Source organism: Atractosteus spatula, chromosome 8, assembly GCF_055471065.1.
Source record: "Atractosteus spatula isolate fAtrSpa1 chromosome 8, fAtrSpa1.hap1, whole genome shotgun sequence".
Lineage (NCBI taxonomy): Eukaryota > Metazoa > Chordata > Actinopteri > Semionotiformes > Lepisosteidae > Atractosteus > Atractosteus spatula.
Window position 1 is genome coordinate 43,632,793 of NC_142713.1, and position 17,532 is coordinate 43,650,324.

The window sequence follows — 17,532 nt, forward strand, 5'->3', positions numbered from 1 at the left end:
ACAACATTTCTTTGAAAAAATAAAACGTTTCCCTGGGTCAGAGATTAAATAAAACTTCACTCGCACCAAACAAATTTATATTTCAAAATATCACAACATGATCAAATTAAAGTCATTTTAATAACAATGAATAGTCACCTATGCGTTACAATATATACATTTATATTGATTTAAATCGCAAACGCGTGTTTAAATATATGTGTTTTTTGATTCACAATCAGACAAATGCAACATAAATTGATATCTTTGTCTTCTAAGTATCTTAATAAACTTTCAGCATAGCTTTCTCCCCGTTTAGATTTTTTTTTCTTGGGATCTTGGGATCAAACGTGGAAAGATTAGATTGTAATCGTTTTTATTTTTAAAATACATTTTAGAAAAGTGTAATCTATACTAAAAAGCTGTACACCACCTGCTATAAAGATACATATTGTAATACTTTCAGGTTCGGATAGGACGGACACAAGAACTCAGACTTACGGAGTTAAAGCAAGTTAAAGCCTTGATTTTATATATCACCTTTAAAAGTGGCATCTCAAAGCAATACAGTAGATGTAAAAACAGTTAAAAGGACCACAGATTACAAAGTAAATACCCAACACTGATTGTACCCATCTGTCATGCTAATAAAGCACCTTGAATTGAATTGAATTGAATTGAATTGAGGGGGGGGGGGGAGGGCGAGTGAGAGAGCTCAGCCAGGACAGGCAAATAACATACACTCCACAGACATTCACAACAGCGACATATCATAAAACGTTTACACATATTGTTAAATTATTACTTGTTTTTCAGGAAGTTAAAAAAACACTTGAATTACTTATCCAGTCTCTCGAAATAAAATTATTTTTCAAGCAATGCAACTAACGTCGGGCAACGTGTTTTTTTTAATCCAACATTGACAGCCACATCTTAAATCTTGTCAGTCAGCTCTTTTTTCTCTATTTGAATTGTGGCGATTCAAACAACTTGGGATAACAAGTGGTCTCAAAGTCACCGAGCTCACAGAGCTTCAACAACAGATGACAATTTCCTTAGTCCTTCCTTAGTCTTCCTGAAATTGTCAGAGTATGAGTGAATAAAACCATTTTATTAAAAACACGTTTGCGTTTTTTTGGGAGCTATATTATGTATTTTTCATATGTAAGATATAATGATGTGTTCCTGCTTACACATCGCACGACTTTAAAAGCTAGAAAAACAGGTTTCGATTCACATTATCTGGCGAGCCTTGTTTTGTCAAAGGACAGCACACTCTCTCTCGCTTGCCCTAAACAGACAATACACAGGGGGGAGGACAAGCGAGAGAGGGGGGGGGGGGGGTGATATGTGAATATGATAATGTGAATTCCATCAAGTCAGGCACCTGTGAATTTGCAGTATTCCCAGAAAGAGCCGCATCCCATCCACTGTTCCTCCAGAAAGCTTATGCAGAAGTGAAGGAATTAAATATGGAATTAATACGGAATTTAATATGGAATTAAACCGGTTTCACAGGTATTTTCAAAGTAGAAGGGGGCGAGATTTCCAGCAAAAGACACCCCCCACCTCCAAAACCCAGTAAGTACAGTACTTACTAGTTAAGAAAGCTAGGTGCTAACATAAATCATTAGTAATCAATAATATTAAATTTAGCACTGTAATAAATTGTGCTAATAATAAATTCTATTCTACTCTGAGAATGTAGGGGAGGAAGAATGCCCGTGGTCTTTTCACTTACTGCAATATTATGGACACTCAATTGACTTTTAAAAAAAAAACAACTTTTTTTTGACAGCTGGTACAGCAACCCACCGCGCCCACGCGCCAGCATTATATTCTCATGTATGGGTAGAATATGTTCATTGTCTTCCAATGAAAGAAGGGTTCCTTTCGCCGTAGTCGGGAGACATTAGAAGCTTGCCACGCCCGGACTGTTACACCAAGGCATTAGCATGTTAAAGCGATTTCATTGAGGAGCCTAGCTTTCTTAACTAGTAAGTACTGTACTTACTGGGTTTTGGAGGGGGGGAGGTGTCTTTCGCTGGAAATCTCGCCCCCTTCTACTTTGAAAATACCTGTGAAACCGGTTTAATTCGTCACAGCCAGCACTCCCGCAGAGAGGGGGGTTGTACTTGCAGTGCATCGGTATAGATGGGAAAGCCAGAGCCGACCGCTACGCCGCCCCCATGTTATGCTCTTCGTTAATGTCTAAGCCGGAACACATCATTATATCTCATTTTGTATTTCTTTAAAAAAAAAAATCGTTTGCCCAGCCTAACAGTATTGTTGTTATAGTTTTTATCCTGTAAAGCGCTTTGAGGAGCCACCTTTAAAGGCGCCATATACAATAAAGTTCATTATTATTACTATTGTTAATTTGCTGGACAGAGAGGTGAACATTATTATGCAGAAGACAAAGATAGCGATTTACGTTGCATTGTGCATTGTGCTGCTGTAATACAGTTTTAAATCATTAAAAGTCTAAACAGTATCAGCTTTATTTATGGGTTTTAAATAAAGGCGATTTAAACGCAATTTAAATCAATATAAATGTTAATATTGTAACGCATAGGTGACTATTCATTGTTATTAAAATGACTTACATTCGATCATGTTGTGATATTTAGAAATATAAATTTTTCTGGTGCGAGTGAAGTTTTATTTAATCTCTGACCCAGGGAAACGTTTTATTTTTTCAAAGAAATGTTTTTTAAAAAAAAAAAGTCATGGCTCCAGCTGGATTCAAACACCCAACGTGTGATGGGGGAGTCAGGAACCTAACCCACAGCACCACCAGCAAGGTCACATGAGGAGTGTTGAAAAAGCCCTACAAAACATTATCAACAGACATCATACAGCGTGTACAATTCTTGTGTTGCGGTACATGAATATAATTATATCGTTATTAATTTCTTTAGATACGCGATTCCATATTATATTCCCTTCTAATCAAATTCTAAAAGTATGCTTGTTGACTCCGGTATCACGTTAAAGACTTCGATGCTTAAAATGTTTAGGGAGAAATGGAATACTGGTGCGTATGTTTTCTTTAAAGTACCGAGACCAGCCATATACTGTATGTTTATGTTCCAAAATTAATATCGTTTATGGCCTTCACACGCGTTACAGTATGCGCCTATTCTTTTTATGCTCAGCTACTAAGATTTCCCTTCAGTGGTAAAATTCCATATAAATATTCAATACTTAAACGGGTACAGTAAAGACATTAAATATACATATACATACTGTATACAGTACAGTTTGCATACAGTAATATGTTTATGTTCCTAAATCAATCTCTTTTATGAGCATGTGAAAGGCATGATGAATCGGAGATTCTCAAAAATTACTGTACTTTGCATGATTGGAAACAAATGCGTGATTGCGAAATGCTGTGGTGTTACTTTTACAAAGCTGGTCAATGAAAAAAAGAATGTGGACCAGGGCAATACTTTGAGTTTACAGCTTGTCCAAGGTCATTCATTATTAATACTATTAGTAATATCTTCGTTAAAGACTTTGATGGCGACAGCTCATACATGAGAGGTTGAGCTTTATTAGCTCCACCTTGCGGAAATTCCGGATACTATTATTTTACTTGCCGTACTATATGAGAATTTACGGTAACTTGCGGTAGACTGCGTAAAGCGCACCGCAAAATAATGCGGTATCGCCCGCTTGTTTTGAATGGCTGCATCTCTATTTCTGATTGGTTGTTTTAATGTTTGTATGTTTTTTAGTTTTTGTCTGTCTTGTTAAAAATTTTAAAACTTCTTAAATAATATAATTAAAAAGTACTTCAAGAGGGCCATACACATCATAAATATCTTGATAGTGTTCAGTTGTCCATATAGTTTCTGTGAGAAGAAGGCATCGGAATTATGGTTTGTCATGCAAGATTGCTGATATTTAGCTGCTAAAATGAAGGTGGCTGAAGTAACGCAGGCTTTGATAGAGAAGTAGTAGACCATTCCTCAAGGAGCAGGTCTAGACAGATCAAGAGTATATACAGTAGTTCCAAGAGTCTGCAGTACCAGAAGAGGCTATACATTGTATTAATGGTAGTTAAATGACATTCTTCAAAATTGATTTTTTGTATAATATTGTTATTAATTTTTATATTCCATATTGAAATACTCCTAAACTGAGGTTTTCTCCTTTAATTATTTTGTGTAGGGCTTAAGATAATAAATTCCTGTTTATTAGTGTCATTAAAAAATGCAACTCATGAGCAGAAGAGCAATCATTTCTTCAATTTCTCAGTGAAATCACCCTTCATCTAAATGCACATAGCACATCTGTCCTGTCTTGTCAATTCTGACAACAGATTCCTGATGATAGAAATCTTAAGATTACTCCTTCAAAAAATCATTGGTGACCTTTAATGAGTCAGTATCTTAAAATCAAGTACCACGCAGCACATATTTCATATGCTGGAACAAATAATATTCACTCGGGGCAAAATCCAGGCTTTGGGGTGGATGATTCAACTGCTCAAACCTACACTTGTGAATGGTGGCCTATGAAAACATGTGCTTATTTTTTAACAAAGCTTTTTATTTTTAAAAGACAGTAAAATTAACTCATAATAAAAGTGGAAGATCACTTTTCAGTGCAATCACTCAAAGGGGGAAAAGAGGTTAATTAAAATGATTGTTAATAAAAGCATCCGAGCACGATTTCGCAGTTTTTGCACTAGTGAAATGTAACATATTGTAGGTATACTTTCATACTGTAGGTATACTTTGTAGGTTGTAGGTTTTGTTCAATAGTGCAATCTATGGATATCTCAGTCTCCATCCAACCTTGTAAACTTGTCTGTAAAAGTTATCATGGCTGAAAAGTCAATAGTAATTAGGAAGCTGTCATTAAAAAGGAACAGTTGGAGGATCACAGAGCACCACAGAGCACTTTTGGAAATATATGACTGATATAAAGTGCTCTTTCCTGAAATATTACTAGGCAGGTGATTAATCTCTGTGACAGACGTTTTGGAGGTGCTGGTATGGTTTTGTGAAAATTCTATGAAAAGCTAAAATGGATTAGATTAATATCCCATTCTGCTTCTTAATCAGGACTCAGTTTATCTGTGTGATAGTTCTCTATTCCATATATAGGTAACTGAGAAGGAGCTAATTATAAACAAATGAAATAGTGAAATAGAGCAGAGACAAGACTTCTTGTGTTGACTGATGAACTAAAGAGGTCTGCCAATGTGAGGGAAATTAAAGACATTATACAGTATATTGCAACTCCACAGGCGCAAAGGCACGAGTAGTGTCTGAAACATATCCTTCCAATCATAAAATATGCACAAGCTATTCTACATCACAGATGGCAGTATAAACTCTGTGAGTAGGTAAAAAACTGAGAACCTGAAAAACTTTAAAGGGTTAAAAGCAGGAAGCCATGACTAAAAATATGCCTTCTGAAAGCCCATGTTGGGTTTAAAACAAAGCATATGTGTGATCCTGCAAAATGTAGCAAAGGGTGTTGTGGTCAAACAGGACAAAAGTGGAACATTGTGTTCTAAACGCAAGGCATTTACGTGTGATGAAAGCCCAACATAGTGCATCACTTAGTCAGCATCATCCCTCATCAGCAAGAACTGCAAAGTTTGTGAGGACTGATGGGAACATACATAGAGCAAATGACTGACAATCTTAGAGGACAACCAGTTTTGGACCCAAAACTTCGACAAACATTTTGTTTTCAACAGGACAATGATCTGAAACACCAGGCCAAAACAACCCAGAATGGCCTAAGAATAAGAAAGTGAATGCCCTGGCTGGTCAACTCAAACTCCTGACTTGAATCCTATTGTGAGTCTCTGAACATCCATAAGTGATCTCTAAGCAACTTTAAGGGAACTTGAGCAAATCTGCCAAGAAGGTAAACATTGCACTAAACCTGTATGCAAAGTGTTGGAAACTTAACCAAAAAGACTTGCAGTTGTAACTGCTGCCTGAAGTGCTTCTACCAAAATGCCTGAATACACATTCAAAAAATGTATTTTGTTTTCTTTTAAGTTTCTGCTGGTATGTACTGTAATTTATTTTATTCTTAAAATTCTTATTCTTTGACCATTCACATTTTAAAAATGTGTATCTGTGATTTTGTCATTTCACAAAATGGGATACCATAGGTAGGATCAGAATACTTATTTAAGACCCTATATCACCCTTGGACTTCCTTGACTGTTTTCAAATTTTGGACTTCATTAAGCTACAGGGCACAAATATTAAAATTACAAAAATTACATAAAATAGTTTTAGTTTTCACTGAGAACGGAGTTTTCAATAGTGTTTTAACTTCATATCACCTAAAATCCTAACTGTTTTAGATCTTTTGCTCTCAAGTTTCACACTATGGTTTTTACTAGCTTCTGAATACACAAATTTTTCAAGAAAAACAATTATTCATTGTTTTGAAGAATTCATTTTTCTGTTGAAAACATTAGACTTACAGTTCAAATAAGTAGATTAGTTGATACTGAAATCTTGAAATGCCATATAGTGTTTCCTATTGTATGCAGATTTCAGATGTTTATACTGTATATAGCATCAGGAGGAAAAAGTACAAAGTAAAACTCCACTCATCAAAATTGACAAAGCACTGAACAACACCAATCCACCGGAGACAACACAACAAGGCATGCACTGATAGCATGCAGATAAAGGTTGCATTTTTGACACTGAATAATACACACGTGTTGTCATATAAAGGAGCCATCCAGGATGGTGCAGAAAAGCTAGGTATTTGAGGAAGATTAAGAGGCAGACTTGGAACTTTTGGTAGAGGCACATTTGGAAGATTGTTGGTAATTGTCCTGCATAGAAAAATAAATAACATAGCAACATAAATCCGAATGAGGAACCATGTGTAATAATTAAAAATCTATACAAGTGTATTTATCTAAATTTAAGTTGCAATGAAATAAGAAAATATGAAAACTATTTAGATATATTTTATGTACATGTAGGTAATAAATCTGTAGAATTGTCCAAAAATGGTTGGTTTTACCCAGAATCTTAAAGCACAACTGTAAAAAAAGCACAACAAAAATCAGCTTTTTTACTTAATATTAAAGAAATCTGTGAATATTGTCATTTTTAGAACTGATATAGAGAGATTTTAAATTCTTGTATTTTTTCTCATTTCAATGGAAGCAACTTATGCCTTTATAAGACTGAAAAATAAACATAACATAACATTGTCAAATGGCACATTTCTCCTGTGAATATTGGCATTACAATGTAACACATCAAAAGGTTCAACAGAAAACAACACACAAAAGTTAAAAATGCTTAATTGTTTCTCCTCTTTAGGAAATTATTGTTCTTGCTTTCCTAAATAATGGTGTGGGCACTAATTAAAGAGAGCTGCAAAGCATACAATTTTAGAGTTAAATGTTTATAAATGGCTTACTTGACTGGCTGCCATGTTTCCTGTTCAAATCCTCTGTGAATAGATTGTGCGATGGAAGACTCCATGAGATCAATGTAACGGATAACCAGAGGAATGAAAATGTCCTGCAAATGCTTATGAAATGTTCCGTTACACAGGTAAGCTGCCAAAGGAAAAAAAAAGGAATAAAAACATTAAACTCAACTGGAATGCATAGCAGCTGGATGGAGGTTAATTCTATTCACTTAAGACATGGGGCAATAGAATAAGAGTAACAGCAAGATCTAAGTTTAGCACCAACAATACTGTTACCCTTTAATACAATTGGGGGGACTAGAGTAAGAAGTATAAAGATCCTTTCTCAAAGCTATAACAGCAGTGTCTACAGTTGGAACTTAAAGGGGAACTGCAGTTCCAATTTCTTAGATCGGTTATTAAATCTTGGTAACAAAATACTGTAATAGAAAAAAAATTACAAATTTTGAATTAAGCACAAAATCGTTAACTTTGTGAAAGAACTATAAGTTGCCATGGTGTCGCAAACTTCGACATCATGCACCAGGCATTCGAGTTCCCATGATTTGCGACATGATTCAGCCCTTCTTGCCCACTAGTTCTTCTAGTCACTGGTCTCTGTAATAACTAATGTAATGTGATGTATGAGTGAATAAATACAGGTTGTTCAGTGGACATTTCACCACAGAAATGTTCTTACGTGTTCTGCAAGCAGAGTTAACAAGTAAGTGGTATTTGTCAGCACAACCGTGTTGAAATCAAAAACAATATTTCTATTGGATTTAATGAGATCTATTCACAAGCTTGCTTATTTACAATGTCATAGAGCTGCACACCGAAGTTTTGTTGCCTCATTCTGAATCGTAGAACATGGCGCTGGGCACACCTGGAAATTCAGTCTATTTTGTGGTGTAAATTGGAGGTTTTACAAGTTACTGTGTACATTTTACTTTTTATTGTGGTTTGAAATACACCCATCAATACTGATTCTTTCTAACCCCAAGATATGACAATAGCATTGCAGTTCCTCTTTAAACCTACAAGCACCCTTTGTTTTTATACCATATGTTAATTAATTGACAAATGGAATGCATTGAGCAAGGCAGATCATATAATTTCTTACAGAGTGTGACATTATTTTACATATCATGCCAAAGTGGCAGCTCTAAAGAGTCAAAGTAAAAAAGCATCAATTACTTTTTGGAGTTATTAATTGTCTTTGGGACTGCACAAATTATACATTCAACTTGATTTAACATTCAATATAATGCATGAAATGGAATCTTTTAAAAATTAAACAGTATTGCAGTAGTTGTCTCACATGCCAGGACTTTTAGGACACAGTTGCTGGGGTTGGTTGGGCTATGTGAGTAGTGATGTGTGCTTCCTTATGAAAATAAAGGTTTGATCTCAGGTGGTGGTAGCTATAGCATCCAGCTCTCATCAGAAGGCATCCCCCATCTCATCTTCCACCACCCCTCCTGGGAGGTACGTAGAAGGAGCTGTCCCTTCACAGTCTTGTTGTTAGAGAACGAGAGCTGTGAGTGTGACTTTCATCACCATTCATTTGTTTTTAAGTGATGTTTTGGTGTAAGGTTTTGTTACTTTCCCTCTGATTAACCATGGTGTTTTGAGCACAACTACCCTTAATTGCCTAAATATTGCCTCAGGACTCTCTAAAGCGTCATGTTTCATCACAATGCATTCCAAAATTTAAAATGTAATTTATGTTTTACTTTCTTATGTCAAACAGAATACCTAGCTAATACCTGCATTACACACGGATGAGAGAACCTTACATGCCTATGTAATCATTAAGATACTAACTTGTTTTCTATAATATACAGAATGGTATCTAAAATGATAAACTACCGACAACAGTAGACAGTTGCCTTTGAGGAAGACCTCAAGAAAAATAAAGAGTACTCTTGATGACAGACCTTGTAATTTCTTTCTTAAGAGTCCATGCAGTTCACATTCAATGCAAAGCCAAGAATGAAGAGAATTAGAGTATGTTTATTCAGAAGGACACTCCACAAATGCTAATCCTGCCTTTATGTAACTCTGAAAACTAAAATTTTATGTAAATATTGAAAAGATTATAAAAAGCTAGAAGAGCAATGCATCACTCCATGTTTATATCTCATGAACAGGTGTCTGTTTTGTTTTCAGTCTTTATTATACATTCAACAATTCTGTAAAATTTCAGAAGTTCCTGAAATTCAGCAGTTCATTCGATTAATTCATATTTAAAGCCTAAATATACACCTAAAATGAGGTCAATGGAGCCATAATTAGAAACAGAATGTTTTTTATCTCCAAAACTAAAATAAAACAATGTTAATAGTTTGAAAATACCACATTTATCAACTCTGTGCACCTAAAAGTTTTAATACAGATAATTGTTGTTATAAATGACAACAAGAATTTAAGGAAAAAAGACAAAAATTGGGATCTTTCCTATAATGGAGCACTGTGAACTTTTTGAATATTTCATATGAGGTGCAGCAATAACAACATAAAGCACATAAAATATTATTTTACACATGATTTGTAGACATACATCATGGCACTTCTAGTCTGGAATGAGTTACCTTAAAAAAATAATTTAAATCCAATACAGAACAGCAAATAACTGCTTTTAGAATCAATCTACAAAGTTAAGAGACAATTATTTTAGTAAAACAATGCTCTTAGCATGAAAATTAAAATGCCTACTTGATAAATGTAGAGGTACCATAATAATTGTTAGCAGAATATTTAATTTTACAAATAGATAAAAGGTACAAATACGTGAGTTTTCAGTGACTATATAACTGATAATTCATGATAATTAGAAGATACTTGATGTGAAAAGAAACAATAAAGGTTTAAAATAGCAGCTTCCAGGTGTCAAGGAGAAGGAGAATGATATGAATGAGAAAGACACCATTAGAAGCAACAGAAAGAAAAACACTGGATATGGTCAACTTTTGGAGAAGTTCATAATTCAGAAATTAATTATCAGAGGAGCAATGAAGAAATATGCAGCATGTAGCACACCTATGGCACTTCCAAGAAAAGAAACCCTAAAAAAAGAGATGTGTCTCATTTTTACACAAAAAACATACATAACAGCAAAAATATGTGAAAGAGAAATTGAGAAATCAGGACACCAATCTCAGAAGACATTCATGACTGTAGATCTACAGTGCCTAGAATAAAATTGAACCTCAAAGGTAAAAATGGAAATGTCATAGTTTTACTATGATAGTCATTTTTTAATGAAAAAAAAGTTTTATGTAAGGATCCAATAGGGTTTACAGTAACTAATTCCATATCTGTAAAACCAAAAAATGATATATGAATTAAACAATGAATAATTAATCTACAGTGTAGGGAAAGTGAAAAAGTAAGAAACCAGTAGTTTCATTAGCTCAGTTAAGAGAATAATTAGAATCAGGTGATTAAAGAATTATGTAGATCTTGGTGGCTGAGTTTGGATGGCCCCACCTGATTAGAAATGTTGTGACTTTAGAAGAATCTATGGCTACTGCATTTCTTAAATGTTAATTTACTTTACTGACACTGTTATCCAATGCAAGTCCAGAATCCAGAGAACTAACCAGTACTCCACACAATTGCAGCTATGATTATGTAAAATTACACAATGCAAAATCACCAAAATAATATAAATATGGATGTTCAAATCGAATAGCTGTTGATAAAGTATGTACAATATAAATTAAAGTTTGGAAAACAACATCTAAATTTAAGGCAGCAAGGTCTACTGCTTCATAAAGTTGTAAAGTTATAGATGAAACTAAGAAGATAGGCTTGAATTTCATACCCATTTCCAAATCACAAAGTTATTGTTTTTACAACAGCTGGATGATATTATCCTTTCTTTTATTTTCATCACTTTTGTTGCTTGTTAGCTCATTTTGTAAAAATGTGAAGTTAATTTAGGATCTGATTTTTTGCCGTGGATTTATTGAGAAAGACAAATGAAAATATGCTGGAAGACATTAGTGTTAAGATACTCCCTGTGGGATTTTCACCTTTTCATTTCCTAATGAGTTTGTTCTGATAATGAGCGGTGACTTTAGCAGTCACTCTGGGCTCTATTATGACTAATTTAACTCCACTTCACTCTCCTTGTTAATTATTAACACTAGCCTTTTTATCCTCCTGAGGTGGTATCTTGTTTTTACAACTTTTTAATGTCCTTAATATATATGTGCATACATATACAGTATACTGTGCATTTATACAGTAAATTAGAAACAAAAAAAAATCTAGAAACACATTTAATTACAATCTCTAGTTTGTGGTAAGCCACACTCAACATTACTAGGAGTATTCACAAATAACTTGTAAACACAGGCTTTAAATATCTCTGTTAATTAAAGAATACAGTAAGTGTAGAGCATGACTCACCAATGGTGTGATCACTGCTGCTGGCTGCAGAACTTAGCTTTACATGTAACACCTAAGCTTTGCCCAATATATTTTTTATTTACACTATTATAAACTAATCCTGATATGAGCTCTTTGAATTCTAATTCCAATGAATATACAGTACTACATGAATACAAAACTAAGACCTCAGTCAGACATATAATTTCAAACATTATTAGTTTTTGCAGAACATTATGCATGCAAACTTTCATACATTTAATTGATATTACATATTTGTGGTGCACATAAAGTGAAAGTAAATACAGTATGTTAATATTTTCAATCTGTTATATTCGTCTTCATATCAATAGAATGACTGCAGTTCACTTTTAGGTATATCTCACATCTTCAAAGATGTTCTATTACTGATTATTCTGATTGACATATATTTTCAAGATAAGGAATGAAACCCTGTTTGATCCCCAGAACTCTCTAGCATATTTCTATTCTTAAGAAAATCCCTTCTGTTTAAGTGTTGTGCTTTTCAACAAAGGGTACTCTGTTAAAGACCTATCGTATTTCAGGCTCATTTCTTGCCATGGCCTACAAAGGCGCTCTAAAAAATTAAGTCACAATTAAGTCCTTGAACTAAAACAAACTTCTAGCACCTGAACAATCTGGTATTCTGCCAACATACGGCACAATAAAACTGCACTTATAGGCCTGGATGACATTTCTGGTTTCTTTTAAGCTGTTCACATGTAATTAAATGCATTTGAAATAGCAAAGCAGATTTTTTTTCAAAATACAGCGGTGACTCAGCTACGCTACTTGGAAATAAAGACATAAATACACTCTGCATGCTACTGCAGGGTGATACAATGTATACAATCAAAATTACTACATAAATAGGCCAATTATAAATAATCAAAGGAATCAATAAGAGAAAATATTAAGGTAGCATATTTCTGTTACTTAAAAGCATAAGAAAGGTTACAAAATGAGAGGTGGCCATTTGGTCCAGGTAGCCTATTTGATAGTTAGTAGCTACTGTAGTTGATCTAAAGATTTCATTCAGTCACTTCTTGAAAGAAGCCAGGGTAGTACAGTTGCTTCTACAAAAAAAAGCCTTTTAAACTAAACATCTAATTTATATACATCAGATGTATTAATTGCTACAAGTTGTACTGATTGTTAATTCTTTTGAAAAACTGAAGAATTAAAGAAAGCAATGTTCTTCCAAACAATGACTTAAAATCCATTGTTATCTCAATACAACAAAGAGAAACATTTCAAGCTACTAAATTCTGGTGTCCTACTTCACTGTCAGATACTGTATATTGTATATAACATTAAAATCAATGTGGCAATTAACTTGTCAGGCAAAAAAAACCTTTTCAAGCAGGGCAAAAGCTTACTTGATCTTGATCATCCAAATCAACATGGACCTTGAAAATGGGCCTTCCAATTTTTCTGGTTGCTTTTTAAATTTTAAACAGGAAGTTTCAACAGGGGATAACAGGCTTTAAAAAATGTGAAATATGCAGCACACTTTTTAAAAAACTGAATCCCTATCTGTGTTGGTAATCCGAATGATTATTTTCTGTAAAAGTGTACTTAAAGTACTTAAACTTAAATCTAAACAAATTTGTTGGCCTCAAATGCTAAAAACCACATTTACACATATATAGTAACACAATTTTGTGTTTATGGAGAGGTGAAAAGACCCTGTTTCCATCCATCCATATTCTAATCCACTAATCCAGTACAGGGTCATGGGGGGAGCTGGAGTGTAACCCATCAAGCAACAGGCACAAAGCCAGATCTGCCTCGGAGGGGATGCTAGTCCATCGACAGACACAGGCATGCACACACTCACACTAAGGATAATTTTTACAGAAGCCAATTCACCTACCAGCATGTCTCTGGACTGTGGGAGGAAACCGGAGCACCCAGAGGGAGCCCATGCAAACACAGAGAGAACATACAAACTCCATGCATTTGTTCTCGTTACCCTCATATTCCTGTTGTCTCTTTTATTGCCCCACACACATGAAAAAGGATCCACAACTGAAAGGTTGAGTTTTTTTTCTATTTTATTCTGTTGGACACAAAATTAAGCTTTGCTTGTTTTACTAACCTGCTTCCTTTACAACTCCTTTAACTTAAGCATGACACACATTTAAGGAAATACAGGGTTATTCAAAAACTAAAAAAAAACATAAAAATACACAGTATGTCCATCAAAACAAAAGCTTTTTTTACCCCATTCATTAAACCAATGTCAGGATAAATAACATGAAAGTCATGTTATATTGGTAAGTTAAAAGTGTTGGAAAAACAACCTAACCAGGAAGCAGACAATAAAGGTTAGTATGCAGATAAAAGTCTCCAAGCCTGATGACGGAGCTGATTGTAGACTGATTTGTGGTAATGGCTTGTGGAATTATAATTAACACAGCAGAAAAGCAAAAAGCCAACAATCTCCGCTCAGTAGCTTATTATTTTAAGACAAGAGTTTGTGAAAAAGACAGAAACATTTTCTGAAGTTTATGTAAAAGAAAGAAAACAGATTTGACTTTTATTTATGCAGTGATGGTCACAACCAGCCATGTAAATGTGATTTGAAACCTGTGAAAGGGGTATTATCAGTGAAAAATCAATAAACAGCATGTTATATTAATACAGTGGTGCACTGTCATTGTAATTGTTTAATTAGACAGAAGTTATCTTGAAAATAATAACTATTATTATTCTTTTTTCAATTGCTTAAAAATTCTGAAAAAAAATGAATAAGTGCTACATAAAAACAGCTGTCCAGTATGGGGAAAAGGTTTAACACCACAATAAAGCACCATCTGAAGGCAAATGAGGAGGACATAAGATAGCTCAACCAAACACCTCAAGAGCTCATCTGCAATTAAACTGGAAGTCACAATATAAATTAGGCAACAAAATAAGTAACATCACAATAAAAAATACAATTATAAATAAATTATGTTATAGAAAACATGCTGAAGACTCAATATAAAACAGTGCTGAATTTAGATTTTTCATTAATCTTTAATTTCATTAAAGTGCTGCACGTAGGCTATAATGCACGTCACTAGAACACACTTTCATATTGCCTTCACCGACATACATCTGAGTGCAAAGAATAGCCTGCTCACAGCAGGGTTGCCTAGCCTAGTAGCCTGCTAGTTTGTATAAAAAAGGGAAAAAAATGATAAGTTTGTTGTGAGGTGAGGTGAAAAACGACATGAGCCAGAGGAAGAAAATGTCAACCAAACAAATAATAATAGCAATAGTAATTGCTTACACTTATATAGCGCTTTTCTGGACACTCCACTCAAAGCGCTTTACAGGTAATGGGGACCCCCCTCCACCACCACCAATGTGCAGCATCCACCTGGATGATGTGACGGCAGCCATAGTGTGCCAGAACTCTCACCACACATCAGCTATCAGTGGGGAGGAGAGCAGAGTAATGAAGCCAATTCATAGATGGGGATTATTAGGAGGCCATGACTGGTAAGGGCCAATGGGAAATTTGGCAAGGACGCCGGGGTTACACCCCTACTCTTTTCGAGAAACGCCCTGGGATTTTTAATGACCACAGAGAGTCAGGACCTCGGTTTTACGTCTCAACGTAAATACTGGGGCATAAGGACCCACATGGACCGCAGGGTGAGCGCCCCCTGCTGGCTCCACTAACACCTCTTTCAGCAGCAACCATAGTTTTTCCCAGGAGGTCTCCCATCCAGGTACTGACCAGGCTCACACCTGCTTAGCTTCAGTAACTAGTAAATTAGTAAATAACTGTTTTCTTGAATCACAATGTCTTTTTGAGGACTTGAGCAACAAGAGCGAGATAATTCGCAGGATAAAAAGTTTACAGCTAATCAATGACACAGTTACGCGACGAATTGCAGAAATGTCTGAGAACTTGACAGCACAGTAAAGGCTAAAGTAGCCGCTGCTTCTGCTCTGAGTGTAGCTTCAGACGAATCTACGGATATTAGGGATGTTGCTCAGCTTTGCATTTGGGTCAGATGTGTGATTTCGGAAACGTTTGAAATTACTGAAGATTTACTGGCATTGAAATCACTCCGTGGACGAACTAGGGGTGAGGACATTCACAGAGCAATCAGTGAAGCTTGCAAAGACATGACTATACCGTCATCCTCCGTGGTCTCCGTCACAACTGATGGTGCACCTTCAATGGCTGGTAAACACAAGGGACTTGTCGCTGAAATGAGAAAGGACTCTCCTGACTTGTTAGCCTTTCACTGCATTGTGCACCAGCAAGCCTTGTGCAGCAAATTATCCGATGGATACCTCACAAGGGTTATGGACACTTCATCCAAGCACGGCCACTACTGCACTACCATTTTGTGACATTACTGGAAGAAGTGAATGCTGCCTATGGAGACATAATTCTGCACAGCGAAGTCCGATTGCTAAGCCTGGGCAAGGTCCTTAACAGATTTCTGACATCACTTCTAAAGATTGACCACTTTCTCAATGATAATGGCGAGGGAGAGAGATTTCCAGACTTGAAAGACAAGCAGTGGAAAACTAACCTGGCATTTCTTACTGACCTCATGGCTCATCTGAACAGGCTGAACCTGCAATTGCAAGGTGAAGGGAAACATGTCGATGACTTGTTGTGCTGCGTTGAAAGTTTCAAAATGAAGCTAGAACTGTATGCTACACAATTGAAAGAGTGTGATTTAACTAATTTCCCACTGCTGAATGAGACATGTGAGGGGGAATGAGACATGTGAGGGAGAACCATTCACTTTCCCTATGGAAAAAATGAAGGAATTGGAATTTGCCCCACCATGTACTTGAGGACAAACCAATAGATGTACAAGCCAGAGGGATGTCCTATGACATCCAACTCTCGTCTTCCATTCTAGAATTGTAGCAAACCATTCCAGAATTTACGACTATTAAGTGCAAAAATACTGTTCATATTTGCATCTACATACATTTTTGGATGTACCTTCTCTGCAATGTGCCGCATCAAGTCGCACTTCCATGCATGTTTGAGAGACTTTCAGCTGGAATCTCAACTTCATTGATCAGTCACACAATTACAGCCTGACTACGTGAATTTGGTTTCCTTCACACAGCATCAAGTATCCCATTAATGTGAGTACTATACTGTCAGAGTTAAGAATGTTAAGTGTCACCATCGTTATCCCTCCTCTTAAGGGTGCTCCGACCCTTTTGTATTTTAGTTGATTATGTGGACCTGCCTCCTGTTTTGTCTGTTATTATTTAAGCTTGGTGCTCTCGCTATTCCTGACTCAGTATTGGGAGATGGACGCCCAGAAGCCCACCTACCAGTGGGTCCAGGAGAGACCCTACAGCATAGGCTTCATCACGGCGTCCTGACCGGGGCTCGGAGCACCTGGCCTCGTTACCCGGGTTTTAACTCTTTGTTCCTGTTCCAGATCCCGTTCTGGATTTTAATCTTCGTATGTCCAGATGGTTTTCCCATTATCTGGACCCTGGTCTGTGCCCTGGAATTCCCCCTTGGACTGTTTGGACTTGTTTGCCTGCACCACGCCCCCCCCCCCGAGCACCCTTTGCACGCAAAGTGCTTTTGAAGTTGCACAGCTGATGATGGACTTCCATCCAAAAAGTCCTGTTTCTCAAGAAACTACTACATCATGTACTACATCATGACTTTTCCAACCTCTCTCTTATATACATACACATGGTCAATAGCTATTATGC

General features: G+C 35.9%; 1 protein-coding gene across 1 annotated transcript in view; it reads right to left on the reverse strand.

Annotated features, from left to right (window-relative positions):
* The window catches only part of cadps2 (calcium dependent secretion activator 2), a 300,507-nt gene that overhangs the window by 40,195 nt on the left and 242,780 nt on the right, over nucleotides 1-17,532 (reverse strand). Inside the window, exons 19-21 of the mRNA XM_088922931.1 lie at nucleotides 15,962-16,033; nucleotides 7,411-7,552; nucleotides 6,692-6,811 (exon numbers count right to left, since the gene is read on the reverse strand). Of these exons, the coding sequence (XP_088779057.1) occupies nucleotides 6,692-6,811; nucleotides 7,411-7,552; nucleotides 15,962-16,033 (334 nt within the window). The remainder of the gene's footprint in view (nucleotides 1-6,691; nucleotides 6,812-7,410; nucleotides 7,553-15,961; nucleotides 16,034-17,532) is intronic.